The 19124-nt window shown below is 51.4% G+C and overlaps 1 protein-coding gene across 3 annotated transcripts in view; it reads right to left on the reverse strand.

The window, feature by feature from the left end:
- Positions 1–1173: 1173 nt before the first annotated feature.
- The window catches only part of LOC105702402 (proline-rich protein 36), a 39521-nt gene continuing 21570 nt past the window's right edge, over positions 1174–19124 (reverse strand). Inside the window, exons 5-7 of one of the 3 annotated variants that reach the window (XM_012429941.1) lie at positions 16517–16598; positions 16375–16450; positions 1174–4695 (exon numbers count right to left, since the gene is read on the reverse strand). In XM_012429941.1, coding sequence (XP_012285364.1) covers positions 16387–16450; positions 16517–16598 — 146 coding nt within the window. In that variant the 3' untranslated portion in view covers positions 1174–4695; positions 16375–16386. Of the gene's footprint in view, positions 4699–16374; positions 16451–16516; positions 16599–19124 lie in introns of those variants that run through there. The other 2 variants (XM_012429940.1, XR_001104290.2) reach the window with 2 other exon arrangements.

A 19124-nucleotide genomic window follows, 5' to 3' on the forward strand; every position in this document is an offset into this window, starting at 1 on the left:
CTTCAGTTTCAGCCGACACAACCGGTATGACTACTCTCCCTTCCCCTTCTGTCTGTCTCTCTCGTTCACCCCTCGCACGAGCGTGCATCGGGCAAGTGCAACGCGCGAGTACATACCTCTCGAGGCCACGGGTACTCGCGCGAGTGCCCGCGAGCGGTAAAAGCCGAGTTTCGGCTTCTAGTGACACACTTTGTCGAATGTTAAACGAGCTTTCAAGCTCGCCGCGTTATCTTTAATTCGACTCGATTAATTATCCCCGGCAAGGGGATATCCCCTTACCGATACGGCTGACCGGCTCGTATTCCACTTCCACGTTAACAGTCGTCATCGATTAACGTTAACGCTCGTTGATTCATCCGCCGACCGACCACGCGGTCGGATTTGCATGGAATAATCGATCTACCGCGAGATCGAGGTTTCGGTCGCCAAGATATGGCGCGACTTTGCACTTTCTTCGCTCATTAGGACGTTTATGCGTATGAGGACGTACATAGGGAACGTGGACGCCCGTGTGCGAGTTTGATGGGTGGGTTTTGTGGCCTTAAGCTGGGACGCCGAAAGGATTAAGTCGCGGCGTCGGGCCGACGAATGGGCCGAATCTTTCTCAGCTTAAGGCCGCGGAATAAACGCGTGAGCTTTCCGTAAGTCTGCAAGAAATTTGCTAAATTGCCATCTCGCAACTGGCCAATTACGTTTTTTTTCTCCCTCCAGGGAGTTCTTTTCTTTTTTTTTTTTTTTCTATCTCCCGTCGTTCGGCGCACGAAGGTGCATCCAGGTCGTCGACTTCCGACCGGCTCGAGGAGCGATATCCTCCGATAAACTTCGATCCGGGAATCGAGTTCAACGAGGAGGTCCTGAGAATCCTCCGAGAAAACTTACCAGGAAGGAGAGAAAAAAGCTAAATTCGAGAGAACAGCTGATCGCCGGTAGTCGCGTCACTTACCTTTCCGACTCGATGTCCTTCTTGTCACCGGCTTGTCGTGACTCGCGAAGTCCTGATAAAAGCACGTCGAACGGCTTTCAAATGATAATGAAAAAAAAATAGAAAAAAAAAATTCCTGAAAATTTAATCCAGCACCCGTGCTTTATTAAACAATTTTACGGGTGCATGCTTTTTCAGTCTCGATGCCGCGTGCTTAGGCGACGAGATCCCGTCGAACGACTTTTGCGAGCTTTTTACGTTATACATCATGATTGTATTTATTATAATTTAACGGTTAGGATACGCTAAGTACACTGAAACGGTGCGCGCTGTATAGCCGGGCTTACGTGCATACTTCACGGCTTGGGCGCGCACTTCTCTCGCAAAATGCGCCGATGGACGTCGGACATCGCAAAGTCTGACTTGCATACTTCGACGCGTCGGACTCTAAGTGTAGCCGAATAAATAACTAGAAACGGTCAACTCTCGGAGACCGTTCGGGCTTGGGCTTAAGATCGATTAAGCGAGCGCGCGATGGCGAGGTGCGAATTTGTTTTAGGAGGGAAATTCGCAGCGAGTCGTTCGAGGAGGAAAGTTCGCAGCGAGTCCTCGACCGATACCGGGGACATACTTCATGTCCAGGATCGTCCTTGCTGAAGGTATAAATCGCAATCGCCGGATTTCATTCCGAGTCCCGAACGGAACCTGAACTTGCGCAAGCACGCGAACGACCCTTCCCCATAGGCGCACTTTTACCGCATACATAGACGATACATATATTACGATAAGATTAGGAGTTACAACTTTAAAAATATATGGCGACGATACGTAAGTTTAGGACGTGGCCGCTTCCGCGAGATCGAGCGCCTACGATCGCGGATCTCACGATCGAGGATGTCGAGGGACACTTCAGGAGGCTGCAGAATATTAATCTTAAGCTGGAATTAAAAATAGAGGACGTTCCGAGATTTTTTAAATGAAAAAAAAAAATGCATTCGACCGAAGAGATATTTTGTTAACTCTAAGAATTATTTGTACTCGCGTTTGTCGGTTCAAGCGAAATTTTGACAAGACTCGAAAATCTGGAGTGTTTAAACATCTTGACGTTTTACCCAGGCTCACTTGGCCCGATGAGAGATTTTTCTATGGCGTGAGGTGTTGGTCCATGGGATAGAAATGTTTTTTAGGCGCAAAGTGGATCCTTCGACATCTCTCGGTCGTTACCTCCTCTTGCGCGTTTCAAGTGCTCGCCGACCACACGTATATAGACAAACAAGCATGCTGATGCTAGGATCTACACATATATGAACGCACAAAGATGCGCATGCGAGTCCGTACGTATATCATAAGCGGAATGAGGTACGCTTCCGTGCTCCGTCTGTAGAAGAACCCAGCGAAAAAGTCGATAAATGAAAAATGGACCTGGCGCCTATTTCTCGGCGCTCCTGACTTTACTTCTCTAATACCTTCTATAGATCAAATGAATTCGCAACCATAGACTCGTTTCTTCGCGTTTTAGCCTCTACATCGTTCAAGCCGCTGGCCTTCAACATATCCGACGCATTGTCCGCGTAACTTCACATCGTCCGCCTGAAGTCGCGTTTGCAAAGGGAAATTAACTTTTTATTGCGTTTAAAAAAGGAGGGGAAAAAAAAGAAAAACAAACGTTGGGTCTTTCGCTGCCGTAAAATCAGCGATCGCAACTGGAAGATACGGCGCGGCCTTTGATAAAAGCGAAGTATTGATAAAAGGAAACGCAGCGTTCGAGAGCCAGCGTCAAACGAGAGGCGGGTGATACCGGAAGGAATATCTTCTTTTTATTATTTTTTTCTTTCGACCAGAAAGGAGACTTACATCCGCCATCTCGAAATTCCACGGACCCTTAACGCGCTCTAAATCTACGATGCGCATAAAAATTCTCAAAATCACCGTCTCGAGTTAAAAATTCATGGAAAGTCGCTAAACCACGTTAATACCAGTTTCGCGGAATTTGCGGATGCATAATCGGCTGTTCAACATTCAAACTCGAAATTATTTCCCGCCAGTCCCGAAGGCATCAAAAGTAGGTATGCAAATTCGCGCGGCCATGTTTAGCAACGTACAGCCGCATCGCACGCATCGATACGCCGTGGGCACCATGCGGTTATCCCGCAAATATATTCAACGATCTAAAATCGTGTGAATATCGCATTTCACCTGACAAAGTATATCTTCACCGCCTTCGATTCCCATCAACCAAGTGTGCGAGCTCGCACAGACAACGCGACGATCGCATGCAAACTCCTCGAGTCATACAAGACAGTTCGAGAAAATATATATGTATGCGTATATATATATATTTGTTTTTGTCGCGTAGGGTATCCATACGTATATATCTTTATATATAAAAGAACAAAACTTTAAAAAAGGAGAAGATAAACCACGAAAACAAAAAAAAAAATTAATCATGTTCGCCCGGCGGACATGCATCGAGTTTAGAACCCGATGGTAAGGACACACGAGGCACTTTCAAAGTACTCGGTGGCCATCAAGGGACGTGCACGTAGATCGAATGACAATATCACGGGTCAAAAGCGTTTATCTTTCGGGTATATGCTTGTATTATCGTGACAATGATACGAGAAGACGCGGCAAGCGATTTAGAGCGGACTCGAAGCAATAAGTACCAGACGCGGTTGTCGAAATCTGTAAATCCTGCGCTTTTTTTACTATCGGATGAGTCGGCTACCGATTAATTGATAAGCACTCCGTGCGTCCTTACCGCTAACTCGCGTCGATCCCGAAAGGGTGGATCGAGGACTGACCAAGATCAACGAACTGCTAAGGACGAGTGCGTGTACCGTTCAAAGATGCGTCGTCCAAAGAGGATGATCCTCAGGCTGTGCAAACACTGGGCACCAAAGTGTCGCTTCAGCATCCGAAGACTGGACCATTGGCTGGAGGGCAGAAGATGTTTGGCTGGTAGCTTCTCGGAGACGCATCATTAAGGTTCCGAAACCGGACCTGTGATCCGTTCCCTGCCCCCTGGAAAGGCATCATTAAAGTCCTCGAACTGATCTTCGGTTTGCCCTTCGCCTCCTGGAAACGCATCCTTGATCCAACGTTCCTCCTGCCTCCTGGAGGATGCACGTTTAAAGGGACGCGTCGCTGATAAGACCTCTGACGAGACGCTGCCGAAGAACCTAGGGATGGTCTTCGGCTTCCTAAATCGTGGCTTCAGGTCCAAGGGATGTTTTTCTCGGTACGCGGTGTCTTGCAGCTACGAGGTACGTCACGAAGATTCTTCGTGTTCGCGAAACCAAGAGATGTCGCCGTTCAAATGTTCCTAAGTCATGACGAATTCTCCCACAAATGCAGACCGAGAGATAGTCCGCCTGCTTCTGGTGCTTCTTCAATTATCTTCGACTCTGTGCCCCCTCTCGATACGTCTTCAAGATCAAGACAAGATGTGACATCCCGCAAACTCATCTCGGACCTTGCAATAGTGTCAAGCAAGGGAATCAGCTCCTGGTACGGATTCGTTGCCAAAGTCGTTATCGCATTGATAATGGTCATCAGGGATATGATTTTTAGAGGCACTCGAGAGGAGATTTTATCACGTCTTCTTATTCCAAGATGTTCAGGCGAGTTCGCGGATGTTCTCGTTGCCTCGTGGTGTTTATGTCAAGGGTCTTCACCTAGGTCTTCACCCATCCCGACATCTGATCTTCATCTACTTCGAACATCTGCGGGAATGACATCCATCTTCGCAATCTCTCTAAAGAGCGGGAGGCCTGCTGGAACAAAAGAAGCAATGCGATACCACAAACAATCTAATCAATTTACGTAATGTAATCCGACTTGGGGATTCCTCCGGGTCGCGCTATATTGTTGGAGACGGTTAGGTTATCGATTAACGTACATTCGGACACTACACCGAGGTACGTTTGAAGTTAATTATTTTGACAAATGATAATAATTCATGGTAATTAAGATTGTGATTACCACGTGGACCCCCGTAGATAAGACGACCGCCGCTTGACCAAATTTTCGAACAAAGTCTGGCGAAGTCAGCCCGAGATAACTGTATATACATGCACGTTAAAGTTGCTAGATAACATTGTCGCTCTTGCAGTCATGTTCTTTACCTAATTGCCATCTCGGTGGAAAGACTTTCAACATGTCACGCCCACAATCTTTACTGTCCAGGGTAATGGTCAAAATATCTCGCGGAAATTGATTGTACCTATCTTAAAAAGTCACGCTTGCGACTGCGTCTAGTTTCGATAACCCCGCCGACGACTTCACCTCCACACGAGATAAACTCATACGGATGCCGAAGCGAGGCGAAAACTCGACGAAAATACCGAAAGAAAAATCGAAAGGTTAGAGCGAATCGAGGAAAATTTTCAGCATCGCGTTCTTTAGGAACGAACATGTTCGCGTGCCCTGATAAGAATGCCGATGTAAATTGACATAATACGGAATACCATAAATATGCAACATTGGGTGTATTTATCCGTCTTCGAATTCGTTCCCTCTCGGAAGCTTTTTGTAGAATCTCGAAGAGAGAGCTCGGAAGAGGATCCTGAAGAGGACCTCGAGAAAGAGCCCAAAGAGGACCGTGAAGAGATTCTCGAAAGGGTTCTCCAACCAGAGACGACTTCTATGGAGACGCCGGAGGTCAAAGAAAAAGAGAGAGAAAAAAAATGACGGCGACGACGTTAACGCGAAGTTAAAACCCATAGCCGTGTGGATATTAAATCGCGTAAGTCAATACTTTTCATGGGAAAAGTTTAGCATTAAGTGCGCGCGGAAACTCACGTAGCGGGTTACGAGGAGAGCTCGAAGGCTTTCCCCCTCCGATCTCGGCGGCCATTTCGAAGAGGGAAGGCGAAGAAGTCGAGGAAGCCGAGGAAGGCGACGAAGACGAAGACGAGGATGACGACAAGGACGTAAACGTAAATGACGGAGAGCCCGGCAAGGAGAGGGAGAGAATGCACGGGGAGTGCGGGGCAGGGACGAAGGCAGGAGCGTATATTATGTTCGCTAAAGCAATGTTACCAACTCGAGAACTGGCGAACTAGCCGACAGTAAAATCCATTTTATGTCCCCCTCGTAAAGTCAGTCAAATGAAACCCGGACTTAGTTTTCATACGCGCACCCAGGCCGTCGTCGTCGGCGTCGCCGTCGCCGTCGCCGTCGCCGTTCCTGCTTCCTGCCCGACGAATGCGTCTCGAAGGGGACCCGGTCCTCCTTTCCGCCTCGATTGGGAATATCCAAGAACAAGGAGATCAAAGTCCTCCTCTCCCTGGGTTTACGACTCCACCCAGGGATGCCGAGGCGTCGTCGGCTCTTTCAACCGTCGCGACGCTCATGCGACTCGAAGGGCCCGAGACCGGAAAACGTGTCCCCGGATCTTTTACGTTCTTTCTGTCCCGGAGAAGCGCGAATCCGACGCCATTCTTGGCTGCGGTCTTCGAGATGTTACTTTCAAGATGGCCGCCGGCGGTCTTAGCGGGTCCCCCCTTCGGGCAGAAATGAATTCCCCCGTTTAAAGCCGTTCACAAGGAGGTGTGGGCTCGTTTGTCGAGTTCGAGAGCGTGTCTAAAAGTCCTCCAATAAAATACGAGCGTGACCGTTCGCCAGGAGGAGCGCGTTAGGGATAAAAGAGGGAGCTCGAGGACCTCGACGCGGACTCTCGGGTTGCTCTCCCGAATGGCGGCTGCAAGGAGAAACATCTTTGCAGACATTATACGGCCTCGCGTCGTATACCCCTGAATACCCCCTTTACGCCTTAGGTCGTTCGGTCTTTCGAATACTAATCTTTTAATGGTCCTCGGCGGGCCGACGAGGAAAGAGAGAGAGAGAGCGCGCGCGCCCCGCAGTTCCCATAACGCTTAGACGAGACGACCCCATCAAATGTTACACATATTTAACCATCGCTCGGATATTATTTCCCCTCCGATCGTAAAAGAGCTGCGGACGAGCGATCGACGCATCTCGAGAAGAAATACCAGGGGCCTCTCTCCGCCCACGAGCAGATTTTCAGGGGACCAGGAACAGCTCCCCCCATAACCACGGGCCACTAAAATCGTCCATGCTCCTGCGTTCGATTTAAAAAAAAAAAAAATATAAGAATTCACCCCAAACGAGTCTTCGTCCTAATGTTTGTAAAAAACCTCATAACGATAATAAGGCACTGGATGACGCACCGTCATGGCCGTTTGCGCGTAAGTTATTAATTTTAAAGGTTAAATAAACATAAAGTACGGCTCCTACCGGTTGAACAATCGTCCCTGCCGTTTCGCGTTACGAGCACGCCCGATATATATGCGGCCTTTCCGGGTCTACAAATTACGGTCGAAAGGGCGAAGTATCGCGAAAAGAGTCGCGATTTATCGGTCATAACGGCACCGCCGATAAGCCCCGGCTGCACCTCCGGAGTTTCGATTTCGGGGCCTCCTTCTCCTTCCCTCCGGGAGTCTCGCTCGGTTTTACGGGCTCCCCGTTCACGAGGAGGCCCGACGGTTCGCTTTTACGAGTCGCGATCGAGAGTGGCCCCTTTTGTTAGATACTTGGCGCGCGGGATTTGTCACGCGGCGTGGTAACCGCTGCCCTAAGTCGGCCCTCCTTTCTCGTCCCCCGAATCGATTATCCCCCGAGGTGAACTTTCACTGGAGACCCCGCCAAGGCGTCGTAAAATAATCCGGGAATCGGATCGCCGCTGCGAGGCGATCTTTATTTATCAGCTTGTAAACCGGGAGCGAGTCCGTTTGGCAAGCGACAGGAGCGGAGGAGCCAGTTTTGGCCGCGGGGCCAAAAACCGTCCAGCTGTTCCGAGACGGAAGTCACTTTGACGCGACCTGCGACCGGGATTGACGGGGCAGGAGGGGAGGGCGTCGCGACGCCGAGTCTTAACGCTTAACGCGCGACGACGCGAGACCGTAATGGCGACATTCGCAGGCGGCACTCGATCTGCCCACATAAGGAGCATTAAGAGTCCAGAACCGAGGGCGACCATATCTGGTTACCGAACCGCGTCCACGTACCGATAAGGGTATCGGTAAGGTATAAAATGTCAATATCTTATATTTTAACGGTGTAGGGGGAATTAATTAAAAAGTACGAGCGTAATATCCCTCATGGCGGAATCGCGATCCGAAGGCTCCCGTTGATTTTTACTCCGAGGCCGGAAAATGGCCGCGGTGTATCCTCTTTAATTGAATTCTTAATAATTCGTTTGCGGCTCGAGGGAACTTCCAGCACTCGGAGAGGACTTTAGAGCCGCGACCTCGAGGAGCGCGTAATTACGAAGTCGTAAAATCGCGATCCGCGCGTCGACGTGTGAGTGCGCACGCGCGGAGGGAAGACGGAGGTTCTCGAGATGCGCGCGCAGTCGCGGTTCATAGTTCGTGTTCCATTCTTTCGTTCGTGGCCTTCCCTTCGATTGACCGTGGGGTGCCTCGTAAAACGATGATTTACGGCATGCCAGCGGGTGGGTGGTGGGTGGGAGGGTCACGTCGGTAAGGGCGCTCGCTTCTGCACCAACCCGGGCCCCGGGTGGCTGCGTAAACGTCGGGAAGGAATCTCAATGATTGAGGGCTCGGAGGAGGTTTTTTACCGGGTTCCTCGATATCCTGGTTTCTCGGAAGGACCGGGAAGATCGCATAATTCGGGGGGGTAAAAAGCCCCGAGAGGAGGGGCGGAGGAACTTAGGATTTGTCGAAACAGAATTGTCGGAATGGGATACGTATCGAAACGGCGAAATCTCGAGTCGCCGGCCTCGGTCGGTAAGGTCGAGCCCTGCGATATAATCCGCGAACTTCTTTTACTGCTCGCTCGTAAAAGAGTCGGTACGACAGAAAAGTAAGCGACGCCCCTAAAAGTCGGATCGCCGAGATAAAGGAGCCCTGCCAAGGTGCTCGCCTCTCTTTTTCTCGACTGGGAAAAAGCTCGAAACTGGCCCCGGAATCGGGACCCAGGATCTTAGATTTTCGCTGATCTAACGACGCGATAAGAACTTTTATCGATGCAAATTACCTAAGATGCTTTTCATTTTGCAATTAAGGTTCGCAACTAGCGAGGCAATCCACGCAAGATATACAGTGATAAAGACTGTCACCGCACTCTAACGTTGAGGGCGACGAAGATACTTCTTTTTTTTTTTTTTTTTCACTTTTTCGGAGGACTTTCTTTTGAAAGCGCGACCGTAAAGTTGGAACGGAAAGTTCCCCGATAATTAAACGCATCGCGGTATCTCTCGCGAAGGTTATTCTCCTTCAAGTAGAGGGTAAAATAGCGGGGACAGTTAAAGGATTCCCAGACGACGAGGGGGTGCTCGAGAAGTCGTAAACGCGATCCTGGCTCTGGGCAAGGACCGAGGTAAAGCCGGAATGTACGAATACCGAGGTGAAACGGCAAGGGCTATTCTTTACTCCAATTTAACGAGCATATACGCCGTCATTACGCATCGCTGTAATTTATCCCCGGAATGACTCCACGCCGGTGTAAATCTATTTAATTCACCCGAAGTATCGGGTTCTCGCTTGAACTACTCAAGGACACGTTCGGTTCGTTAACGATTTAACGAGTTTCACTTGAGGCGGAGTAATCATCTGCGAAATGTACGCAAAAAAATATGGCAAACATGAATTTTCCGACAAATTGGCAAATTCGCTTAAGGGGGGTGGAAAGTGCTATCGTTTACGAAACTTTTCCCCGAACTGGGTGATACCGAATCGTTAACAATTTCATTTTCGGAATTGATAGAGGATCCGAGATTCCACTCGCGAAAGAGACCGAAGGGATATCGACGAGGATCGTTTCGAGATTCCTAGACGGGGAGGGGCTACCAGAAATCGTAAAGCCATTCCGGCTGGACAAGACGAGGCGAGACAAGGACCAAACGAAAGGCTCGAGAACAGGGCGAAAGCGATGCAAAGGATAACGTATCCTGCACGTAGCCAGAATGAAAACGGCCACCGTTGCGGAGGACGAGGTGGGTGGAGGTTTATCGCCGGCGAAGTGCTCCGCGGGTTCTCGCTTCGCGCCGGCCGTTCCTCGGCTTTTACGTCTAAGTCCCATAGGAGAGAAAGAGAGACCGTAAAATCGCCGTGAGTTCCCCAGACAGGACGAGGAGCCATCGAAAGCTTGGCCAGACGAAGCGTCCGGATGAAACGCGAGCCACGTAGCGAAATCCGCGACTAAACTCCGAGGCGACCCCATAGACCCTTTCCCATAAGGGTAGGATAGAAGAACATCGAAGATCGCGTTTCGCCCGGATCCGCAGACCGCAAAGCGGAAACCATCCTGGGAGGGACGTGGCTCCATGTCGGAGAAGTCGGCACGGAGTCTTTTCGTTAACGAGAAGGGAACGTCCATGGGTGGACCTCTGGGCGAGGTACGTCGTATTTCATAGAAGCACGGCTGTATTTTCGCGCGTATGACTTTAACCGTCGATGGGGACTCGCCTGTATTTCTCCTCAAGTTTTACTGTCGCTAGGTCGACTACTCCGGGCCGTAAACGTCAGGACCCGGTGAGGGCCCTCTTTCGAGGTCGAGCAGGCGGACCAGCCTGGGCTTCTGGGCCCCACCCTGAGGAGGGGCCATGTCCATGTAAGAGAGCCTCTTCGATCTCCTCGACATCGGCATCTCTTCTTTCGGACCTCTTTTAACTCTGGATAACGCTTGGTTCGGTTCCCAAATCCCGATCTCAAGACTCCAGGAGTCAGGGTCCACCAAAAGTCCGACCTCGACGTCTCTTCCAGGAGGGTTGCAGAGAGCCCAATGCACCGGCCATGCAAAGGCCTCGTGCATCGTCTCGAGGCTTCATTAAGGATGCAATATGGCGGGGTTTTTGCGAGCGGCAGAAACGGCAGCGGCGGAGAGAGGCAGAACGAGAGAGGCCGCTGGTCGGCGGCTTTAAAAAAGTTACGACCACGGTTTTATGGGGCTTTAATTGTAGCCCGCGACTGTGGTTAGAAAGTACTAAAACCCCTTGCCGAGCCGTGGCCTCTGTTGTACTCCTTCGTTGGTTCCTGGCTCGGTTGCCTGGAACGAGAAGGGCGCAAGGCCTCCTTCTCGGGACGAGGAAGAGGAGGTGGCGGTCAAGCACGCACTTTGGCGCTGCTAATTATTGCTCTGTCTCGGAAATTGCTGGTCCGTCTGTCCGTCCTTCCGCCGTTCCTCGGTTTGAACACGGGCCGACGGTCTCTGCCAAGGCTACGGAAATCGACCTTTCGGCGTTCTCCTAAACGGAAACGGTCCCCCGACGTTATGGACCCAGCATCCAAAAAGTAATGGCTTCCCTTATGCAGGGTCAAAGGGGGGTTAAAAATTCGATCGGGGTCTTTTGGGCGTCGTATCCTGGATTTTCAGGCGGGACGAAAGGGCCTTTCCTGGTCGGGCATGCAAAGCAGCCAAAGTCGAATATATCTCGAGGTGTGCGGATGTCTTCGAGGTCTCGGATAATACCGTTAACGATTTTACACAGCCTAGTGGCGTCTTCCTCCTTCCTCCTCGAGGCCGGGCCCGGTCGGCGAGCCCGCGAGTCTTCGCGTCGTTGTTTTGAGAGTGCGGGACTTCGCTAGTCCCTGTCACATAAACTCTGGTACTTTACTGCTCCCGAGGAAACTAAGCGAAGGACTTGGGCCCCTCTCGGAGAAAGGCGGAGGCCGCGGGAGCGAGAGGGTCCGAGAAAAAGAGGGGAAAAAAAAAAAAGAAAGAGAAAAGAAATGCGCGAGCTGTAAAGCGGGCCACGTTTATGACGGTCGTTAAGTCCGCTCTGAGCGGCCTGTCTGATTACATTGATGCTGCTTACTGCAAACCGAGCCTTATATACCAGTATCCCCATCCCTGTCGGAAAGTCGTATACGCCAGCTAGAGGGAGACGGATATATAGGGAGCTCGAAGGGGGCGACGGAGAGGGTAAAACCTGCCCAGAGATCTCGAAGGACGAGCTCGACAGGATCGACGACGATCGGGCTTATATCGATATTTCTCGACGCGATTATCGCTCTTTCGGCGGTAACGCATTTGCACCGAGAACAACGCGTATTCCAGGGTTCCGCGATGCGCTTAAGAAATTAGATAATCCCGCCCGTTTCCACCAGTGCAGGGCCTCTACCGTTGGTCGGGGAGGAAACTTCATCCGACGAAAGATGCAGAGTGGAGCTTTTTGAGATAGAATGGACTCTACGATTTTCCTCGAAAACCGGTCCCGTCTTGAAGAAATCAGCAGGAATGCAGATCCCTCCGCGACGCGCCCCTTACGCGTCTCTTCGCCGCGAGTCGCGAGTCCTCCGATGAGAATGGGACGTATTTTATAATTTTTATCTCGCGTTTAACGGCAAGGACGAGTCACCGTCGTTTCAATGTCTCCTCATTACGCCAGGTTAGGGCGCACGCGATGCCCAAGTGGAAATTGGTCGTTCCCTGGGCGGCATGGAAGATTTCAGGCATGTATACGAGGGGCTGTCAAGCTTGCAAGCGAGACGCCGTCTCGTGACACTACCAAGGTAAAAATAACTATTTTCACCGCCCCGAATCCGGTGGTCGTTGCGCGTGCGTCCTTCCAACAGCGAGAAGCGTCACGTCGCGACGTCGACCGCATCTCTCGAGATAGGCACCGATTCCATCCTCCCCCCCTCGTCTCCTCTTGTACGTCCCTCTACTTCGGTCAGGGGGTTTAATTACCGTTTTCGTTTTGATATCGCCGCGGCCGTTGCCACTCGCGGCATTTAGTGCGGCCGCGCGTTCTCCGCATGCGGCTTTACGACCGCTCCTCCTCGGCTGGCGGCCATCTTGGTTCTCCAGCGGCCGCCAAAGTGAAAAACGAGTGTCGAGCAGGGCCGGGTAATTTTGCGTTTTTCGACATATTTCCCGTGTATTACGTAAACCATGACTTTACCGTATAAAATCGTAGAATACCAGTAAATTAAGTTACGATGGACGCCACAGACGTGCGATACACGGCATCCGCTAAATTATAAACGTCTTTTGGCGCACGTGTAAAGGCGCAAGAATTTTTGAGAAATTAATTCGGTATATGATATATGATATACGCGACAAGGGAATGCGTATAGAACGTGAACTTGGTGTCCGTAAGTGTGGGTGGAATAAGCGTCCGATAATTACAAGAAACCGTGGCAGGATTTTCGTTTGATTGGACTTTAATTGGGGGTAATTGATTGCTGCGTCAGTTAGTTGTCTAGTGTCATTTAGCGCGGACCTCGAGGCGGTTCTCCTGGATAGATAGCGCGACATTCTGGCGATAAAAATACCCTGCGAATTGATAAAGTTTAGACTTCGGTTTATGGGCACTTCTTTTACAAGTCTTTACGGCCGCTTATCGCCGCGCGGCGGCCATCTTGGTTCTCCAATGGCCGACGCGGTGGAGAACGCGAGGCGTTAAGTGGTTTTCTGCCGAGCCGAGCTACACACGAGAACAATTTGTACGAGGAGCAATATCGCGTGCCGTTTCTTGGCCCGCATCGCTAGATATTTGCTTTCATAACTGAGGAAACATTACCCCGATAGCGTATGGAAAATGGCCGAGGAGGTAAATACTTATGAAACGAGCGGCAAATCCGCGACGCGGCCAGAAAAAGCGAAACCGATACTTCGGTGGCGCAAGGCCGGGTAACCAAGATGTAAATGCGATTCCATTTCCAAAGAAATACGGGGAACGCGTGGTCTCGCGAGGCGTAGAGAGGAATCAAGGGAGCACCATTTGATGGGAATAAACTTCTGCCGAGAGCCGCGCCGAATGTTATTTCTTACTTCGGCCACGACAGACGCGATGGTAGATCCGCTGGGCTCCGGTAACGTAATAAAGTGCAGCAGCTGCAACCGCTCAAACGTGGACGGGGAAAAATCTCGACGACACAAAGTCGCTAAAATAGTGACACGCCTCGTTTAATGGAATCCCTCCTGCCAGGAGCGCAGGAATGACGTCCAAATTAACGCTGACGCCATTGCACCGCGCTAACTTTACGTTATATTATGCAACGTCGAATTTAATTTAAACCACGGCCGTTTCTCTCCCGAGCTCGAACGAACGGCATAACTTCCATACCGATACTCCGAGATATAAGCGTTTCATTGAGCCAAAGAAATATTTCGTTAATTAAAAGACCAATTATTCGGACTCGAACTCGAAAAAAACTGGATGCGACCTTTCCGCGGAATCGTGACAATTTATTTATTATTGATTTCAGTCGAACTTTCAATTGACAAAGTATTTCTTTCGTTCAATTAATTCTTCTTTCTCGAAGTGGCTACAACTTTTTATTAAAAATCTATAGAAAAAAAAAATCGTTCAATGCTGCTTTTAAGAAAGAAAAAATATATATTGTAACCGGCAACACGTTGCGCATCGGGAGTCGAGTCAGCGCCGCGATAAAAAGTATCCGAGTCCTTTTCAACAACGAAAACTGGTTTAAAAAGAAAAGAAGGAAACAGTTAATTCAACCACGTCTTTCTCCCGATGTCCTTAAAAATTGTGAAAAAAGAAAGAAATATTGTCTGCCTCTGCGCCCGCGTCGGCCGGCCAAGTAAAAGTTCTCTCCATCGAAATAAATCAATCCTACCGACAGAAGACAGTGTCGAGATTTATTGCAGCCGAATCAGGTTTATTCACGGGAAGAAAATCCTCGGGGTCCAAGCCTCCTCCGACCGTGATAAATCGCACGACCGTCGCCCATAGCGAAGATTGATTTATCCGAATGAAGAGGACTTTCAGCGTGCAGATCCTCATTAGGCGGAAGCGCGGAAAGCGGCAGAAGGAAAAAAAAAAAAAAGAAGAAAAATACGCCTGACGCGTGAAAAAGCGAAACTCGGTTGCTCCCACTAATTCCACTGGATTTTGGTTAAAAATAAGGGAATCCCTGTCCAAGCCTTTGGAAGGCCCGACTTCTCGGAGGGGAGGGAAGGGAAGCTCGAAAACCTCCCTTAGAGAGTCTGGCCGATCTGCGAAATCCGAGGCGTGCCAGGAAGACAGGAACATAAAGGCCCGGTCGAGCACTCGTAAATTCGGCTCTTTAATGCCGACGCGTCTCCGTAAGGCCGCGAATCCCGGCCGCGTCTTTGGCCCCTTACGTCCGCGTGCTCGGCTTTGATGAAGTTTGCCAGAATTTACTGGGGGCCGGGAAATACGAGGCAAACAAATGAGAGGGAATGAGAGAGAGAGAGAGAGGGCGTCGCGACGCGAGCTGGAGAGCCATAAGGGTTTTACGAGCGGGCTCTTCGAGGTGTCCGTTTTGCCCGGGGTCTTTACGGGGATGAGTAACGGCGGGGGAGAGGGTGCTACTTTTTTATCGATGAAATCCACCGGTGTAAATTAAGCGAGGAATTCCTGGCCGCAAAGGGCGAGGAAGAACCCTGGAAAGAAGTCTTCGAGGCGATATACCAAGAGATCGGGTTTGCTCCCCGAAAACGGCGGCGCGAGATGCGACCCGGAGCTTTTCGTCCTTAAATTCGAGCTTTCGTTTCTCTTAGGACGGAAACTTAGGGGAGAACTTCGAGAAATGGGAACGGGATATAATGAACCGGGGCACTCCGAGCAATTACCGGAGTATCTAGAAGCGAAACGAAGAGATGCTCCGGTAAGCTCCGCGGTCTAGCCGGGTCTAGCCAGGAAGGGCATTTTATAGGTTAGAATCTGTTTTATGTGCGCCGGTTTCGCGATTACGACTCCGCCTCGAACGGTCCCGAACAAAAGAAGAACGCCGAGGTTTTATGTCCTAAAACGAAAACCAATCCTCCCGGCGAAGTATCTCTCGAGCGGCCATCTTCCTCTCGCGAAGTTCGCCCGGTCTAATCTCGGCGGATCCTCCGCAATGTCCCCCGTATATCTCCCGGGGATCTTCTCCCCCTTTTTCCCCGAGCTTCCCGATATTTTTCGCCGCTCCTGATGCCTGCATCTAAAGCCGATTTCTCCGCGCATCTCGACTAGAAGCCGATGGATGGTCCTGGATCCCTCGGTTGATCCCGAATATCTCCCCTCTTCCCCTGCCCCCGGAAGGCCAAGTTACCCGCCCAGATCTCGGAAGGACACCCGGACAAAGAGGCCGACCCTGGGGATTTCGTAATTCCTGGCCGCCGGACTGGGAATAGTTCTTTCTCTCGGCCTCGCAATTCCGAAAACGCCGTAAACGCCATATAAAGTATGAAATACTGGCCAAGATGGCCGAGCGGGCCCTTTGACGAAGCCGGGCCCACGTGGGCCTGGCTTGGCCCCTGGTACCCACCCAGAAGGATTTAGTTAATCTTAATCATTGTACGGGCAAAACGAAACTGACGAAACGGACGAAAAAAAAAAAAAGACCTTTGGCAGAAATATCGGAAAATTACCCGAACCGACGTTTAGGATGGAACCCAAAAACCCAGACCGCGTTTCGGACCTCTTCCCAGTGTGCGGTATTTTACGTGTGACGATAAATCGAGCGTGAATAAAAAAAAAATCGACTTACCACGTTGAAGCGTTACTGAGAGTACGGATACTGGTATGGCGAGAACCCGTTGACGATCGCCTCGGTGGTGCAGACGCTGCACATAAAAAATGCACACGTTGTAACGATGCTCCGGTGGAGGAGATCGGAATAGGGTACTTACCTGGCCTCGTTTCCCGGGCTGGGCATGTTTTCCGAAATCCTGTTGCAGTGGTAATTGTAGATCTTCCTGATCTCGTCGTTGACTGGGGAGGAGCGAAAAACAGAAAAGAGTCGTTAGGTCATTGAAGTCACCGATCATTGGTGGATCTCGAGTCAATTTCCGGATGCAGTAATCCCCCACTGGATTTTCGTGGAAAACGGAAATCCTGCCTTTTAAAAGACGACGCAATGTTCGTTGCTGCATTTCGCATCCGCGCAAAGGACCTCTTCGGGTCCTCCGGCCAAGGGAACCAAAATGGCCGCCACGAGGCGTGGCTCTCCGGTCTCGTTATCCTAACTGGATTTAATTTCGAATCGTTCCCACTCCTGGGGTCGTTAACGAACGCCGCCCCTTCGGGCGCCGGTTGGTCGTCGCGACGGCCCCGTAAACGATTCGGCCCGACCCTGACGAAGAGATGTCCCCTAATCGGGATCGTTAAGAGGGCTCTAACGAGTCTCGTCGGCCATTTTGGTGTCCAAGGACCGTCGCGACGGCGTCCTCCGCAGGGCCGCATAAAATAATGTTGATCCTCGGTCCGGATTTAGCCCGGTCTTTGATTACACGTCGGTCACGCCTAGGGCAACACCACTTCCTCCCCGGCGGCAACAACGTCGTGTTTGCTTCGGGGCTCACGTCCGAAACGTTATGCGGCCGCTCGACGTGTTTACGTCGCTGTAAATCCGTCCGATACACACGGCACGGCCGGGGAACAAAGCCTTGCTCTCTCCCACGGGATGGCGAAACCGTTGCACGATTTCCCGGCGTCGTCAGCGTCGTCCACCACGGCCGAAGAGACGCGACGACTTCGAGCGTCTTCTGGCCGACGAATTCGCTCCCTCGGGACGCGACTGGGATTTAGGCTCCCTTTTTGCCCTCGCTGCAGCTTCCAAAGCGTTGCATTCCCCCGGGTCGGCGACCTTCCGCCCTCTTGTGGGACTTGAGAGGAGCACAGGAGGTCGCCTTGCATCCAGCACCTTCGAGATGAGATGCACGTGGCCTTTGTACCGGGTTATGGCCACGTCCGGTGCAAGTACGAGATGAATTTATTCGCGTCTCGACGGCCGGGGAGATCGAGTGGGGCGAATTTTCGCACGGCCTCGTAAATTACCTCCTAAGCGCCTTAAAAAGTCCCGATTTGGCAGGTACTGCGCCAACAACGCCGATTTTACCCGACACTTTTAGCCATTGCCGACCCTGATAGTGATTCCACTCTAAGAAAAAAAAATCCACTGAACCAAAGAAATATTTCTTGAAATTTGCGGATTTCTCTTGGAAAATTGCATTTTTCCAAAATGCCGTTCAGACAAGTGGTTCGACCCCGAAAAGGGTGGTTTTCCCCAGGGATCGAAACGCACCTCGAGGGGGGCTCGGGGCAACACTCGGAAATAGGACCTGCAGCTGCCCGGAGTCGCCCGATTTTAATGGTCGACGACTTCCGGCGGTACCGAGACCACGCCGACGTCACTTCCACCCTCCGTCGCGCGACAATGCGGCTAAATATAAAGTGCATCGAAGGTGGCATGACCCGGAAATAAAAACGCGTCGGCGGTACGTGAATCACGCGCTCCATTGTCTCGGTATAGTCGGGTCCGGGTGCGTTCCGGGGCATTTTCAGAAAACTCCAGGTCACGAGTGCGCACGCGTGCAAAGGCGAGGTGACAAGAGAGGTTCCGGTCCCGCGAGTGGAGGCGCGAAACGGTCATCGGGATCGTTCCTCGGGAACGTTGCGCCTCGAGGAAAAGAGGTAGGGAGTAAAAAAAAAATAAAAAAGAGAGAGGGGGGCAGATGCGGCCGATTCGCGTGGGAGGGCGAGGGGGGCCGGATTAATTATACGTCACCGGCCGAATGCGCCAGTCCGTCACGAGCCCTGAAGAGGATATCTCGCGGGCTCCCCTCGCCGTTCAGCGACGTCGATCCCCTGGAAGAGAAGACACACCGAGGGCGCGCCAGCTTCCAGGGCCAGATCGAATTAACATAATTTCCTGAGGCCCGGACCGCGTAGGAACATCTCCCGGCGCGCCGCGACGCCGTTCTCGAAAATCGTTTATCCGAGCCCCGCTCGTTCCAGCGGCTCCCGATTACGAACCATCGCCAGGGTCCCGATTCTCGAGTCAAGGGAATTTTTCTCGCGCGCGAGCGGATTCGCAAGGAAAATATAGCACCGTTGCGAAATCGCGTAATTGGCCAACGTTCGAAAAAGTCGTATACGAGAGACGAATTCGAGCGTGTGAACTCGAAAAATCGGGTCCCAGGATCCGAAAGGTCGAAACCCCAGTCCGATGGGAGGGCAGCCGAAGGTGCAGCGGCGAGGCCCTAGGTGACCGCCTAGCGGCATCTCCGTCGCGTCTCTCCCGCAATGGCGGCGACGCGTGACCGGGCCGACGCCATGTGCCCGGCAAAACATTGTAACGGCTAATGTCAAGGCGATCCATTCGTCGTGCAATTGCGCTAGCGGTTGCACCGGCGTGTGCACGTGCGCGCGTGTTGGTGCACGTGTCACGCGCGGCGTCCTCGTCGGTCTCCCTCTCTCTCTCTCTCTCTTCCTCCGGCCGTGCGGTTACGCAAGCCG

This window comes from Orussus abietinus, unplaced genomic scaffold (assembly GCF_000612105.2).
Source record: "Orussus abietinus isolate OABI.00-Male unplaced genomic scaffold, Oabi_2.0 scaffold17, whole genome shotgun sequence".
In the NCBI taxonomy this organism is placed as follows: domain Eukaryota; kingdom Metazoa; phylum Arthropoda; class Insecta; order Hymenoptera; family Orussidae; genus Orussus; species Orussus abietinus.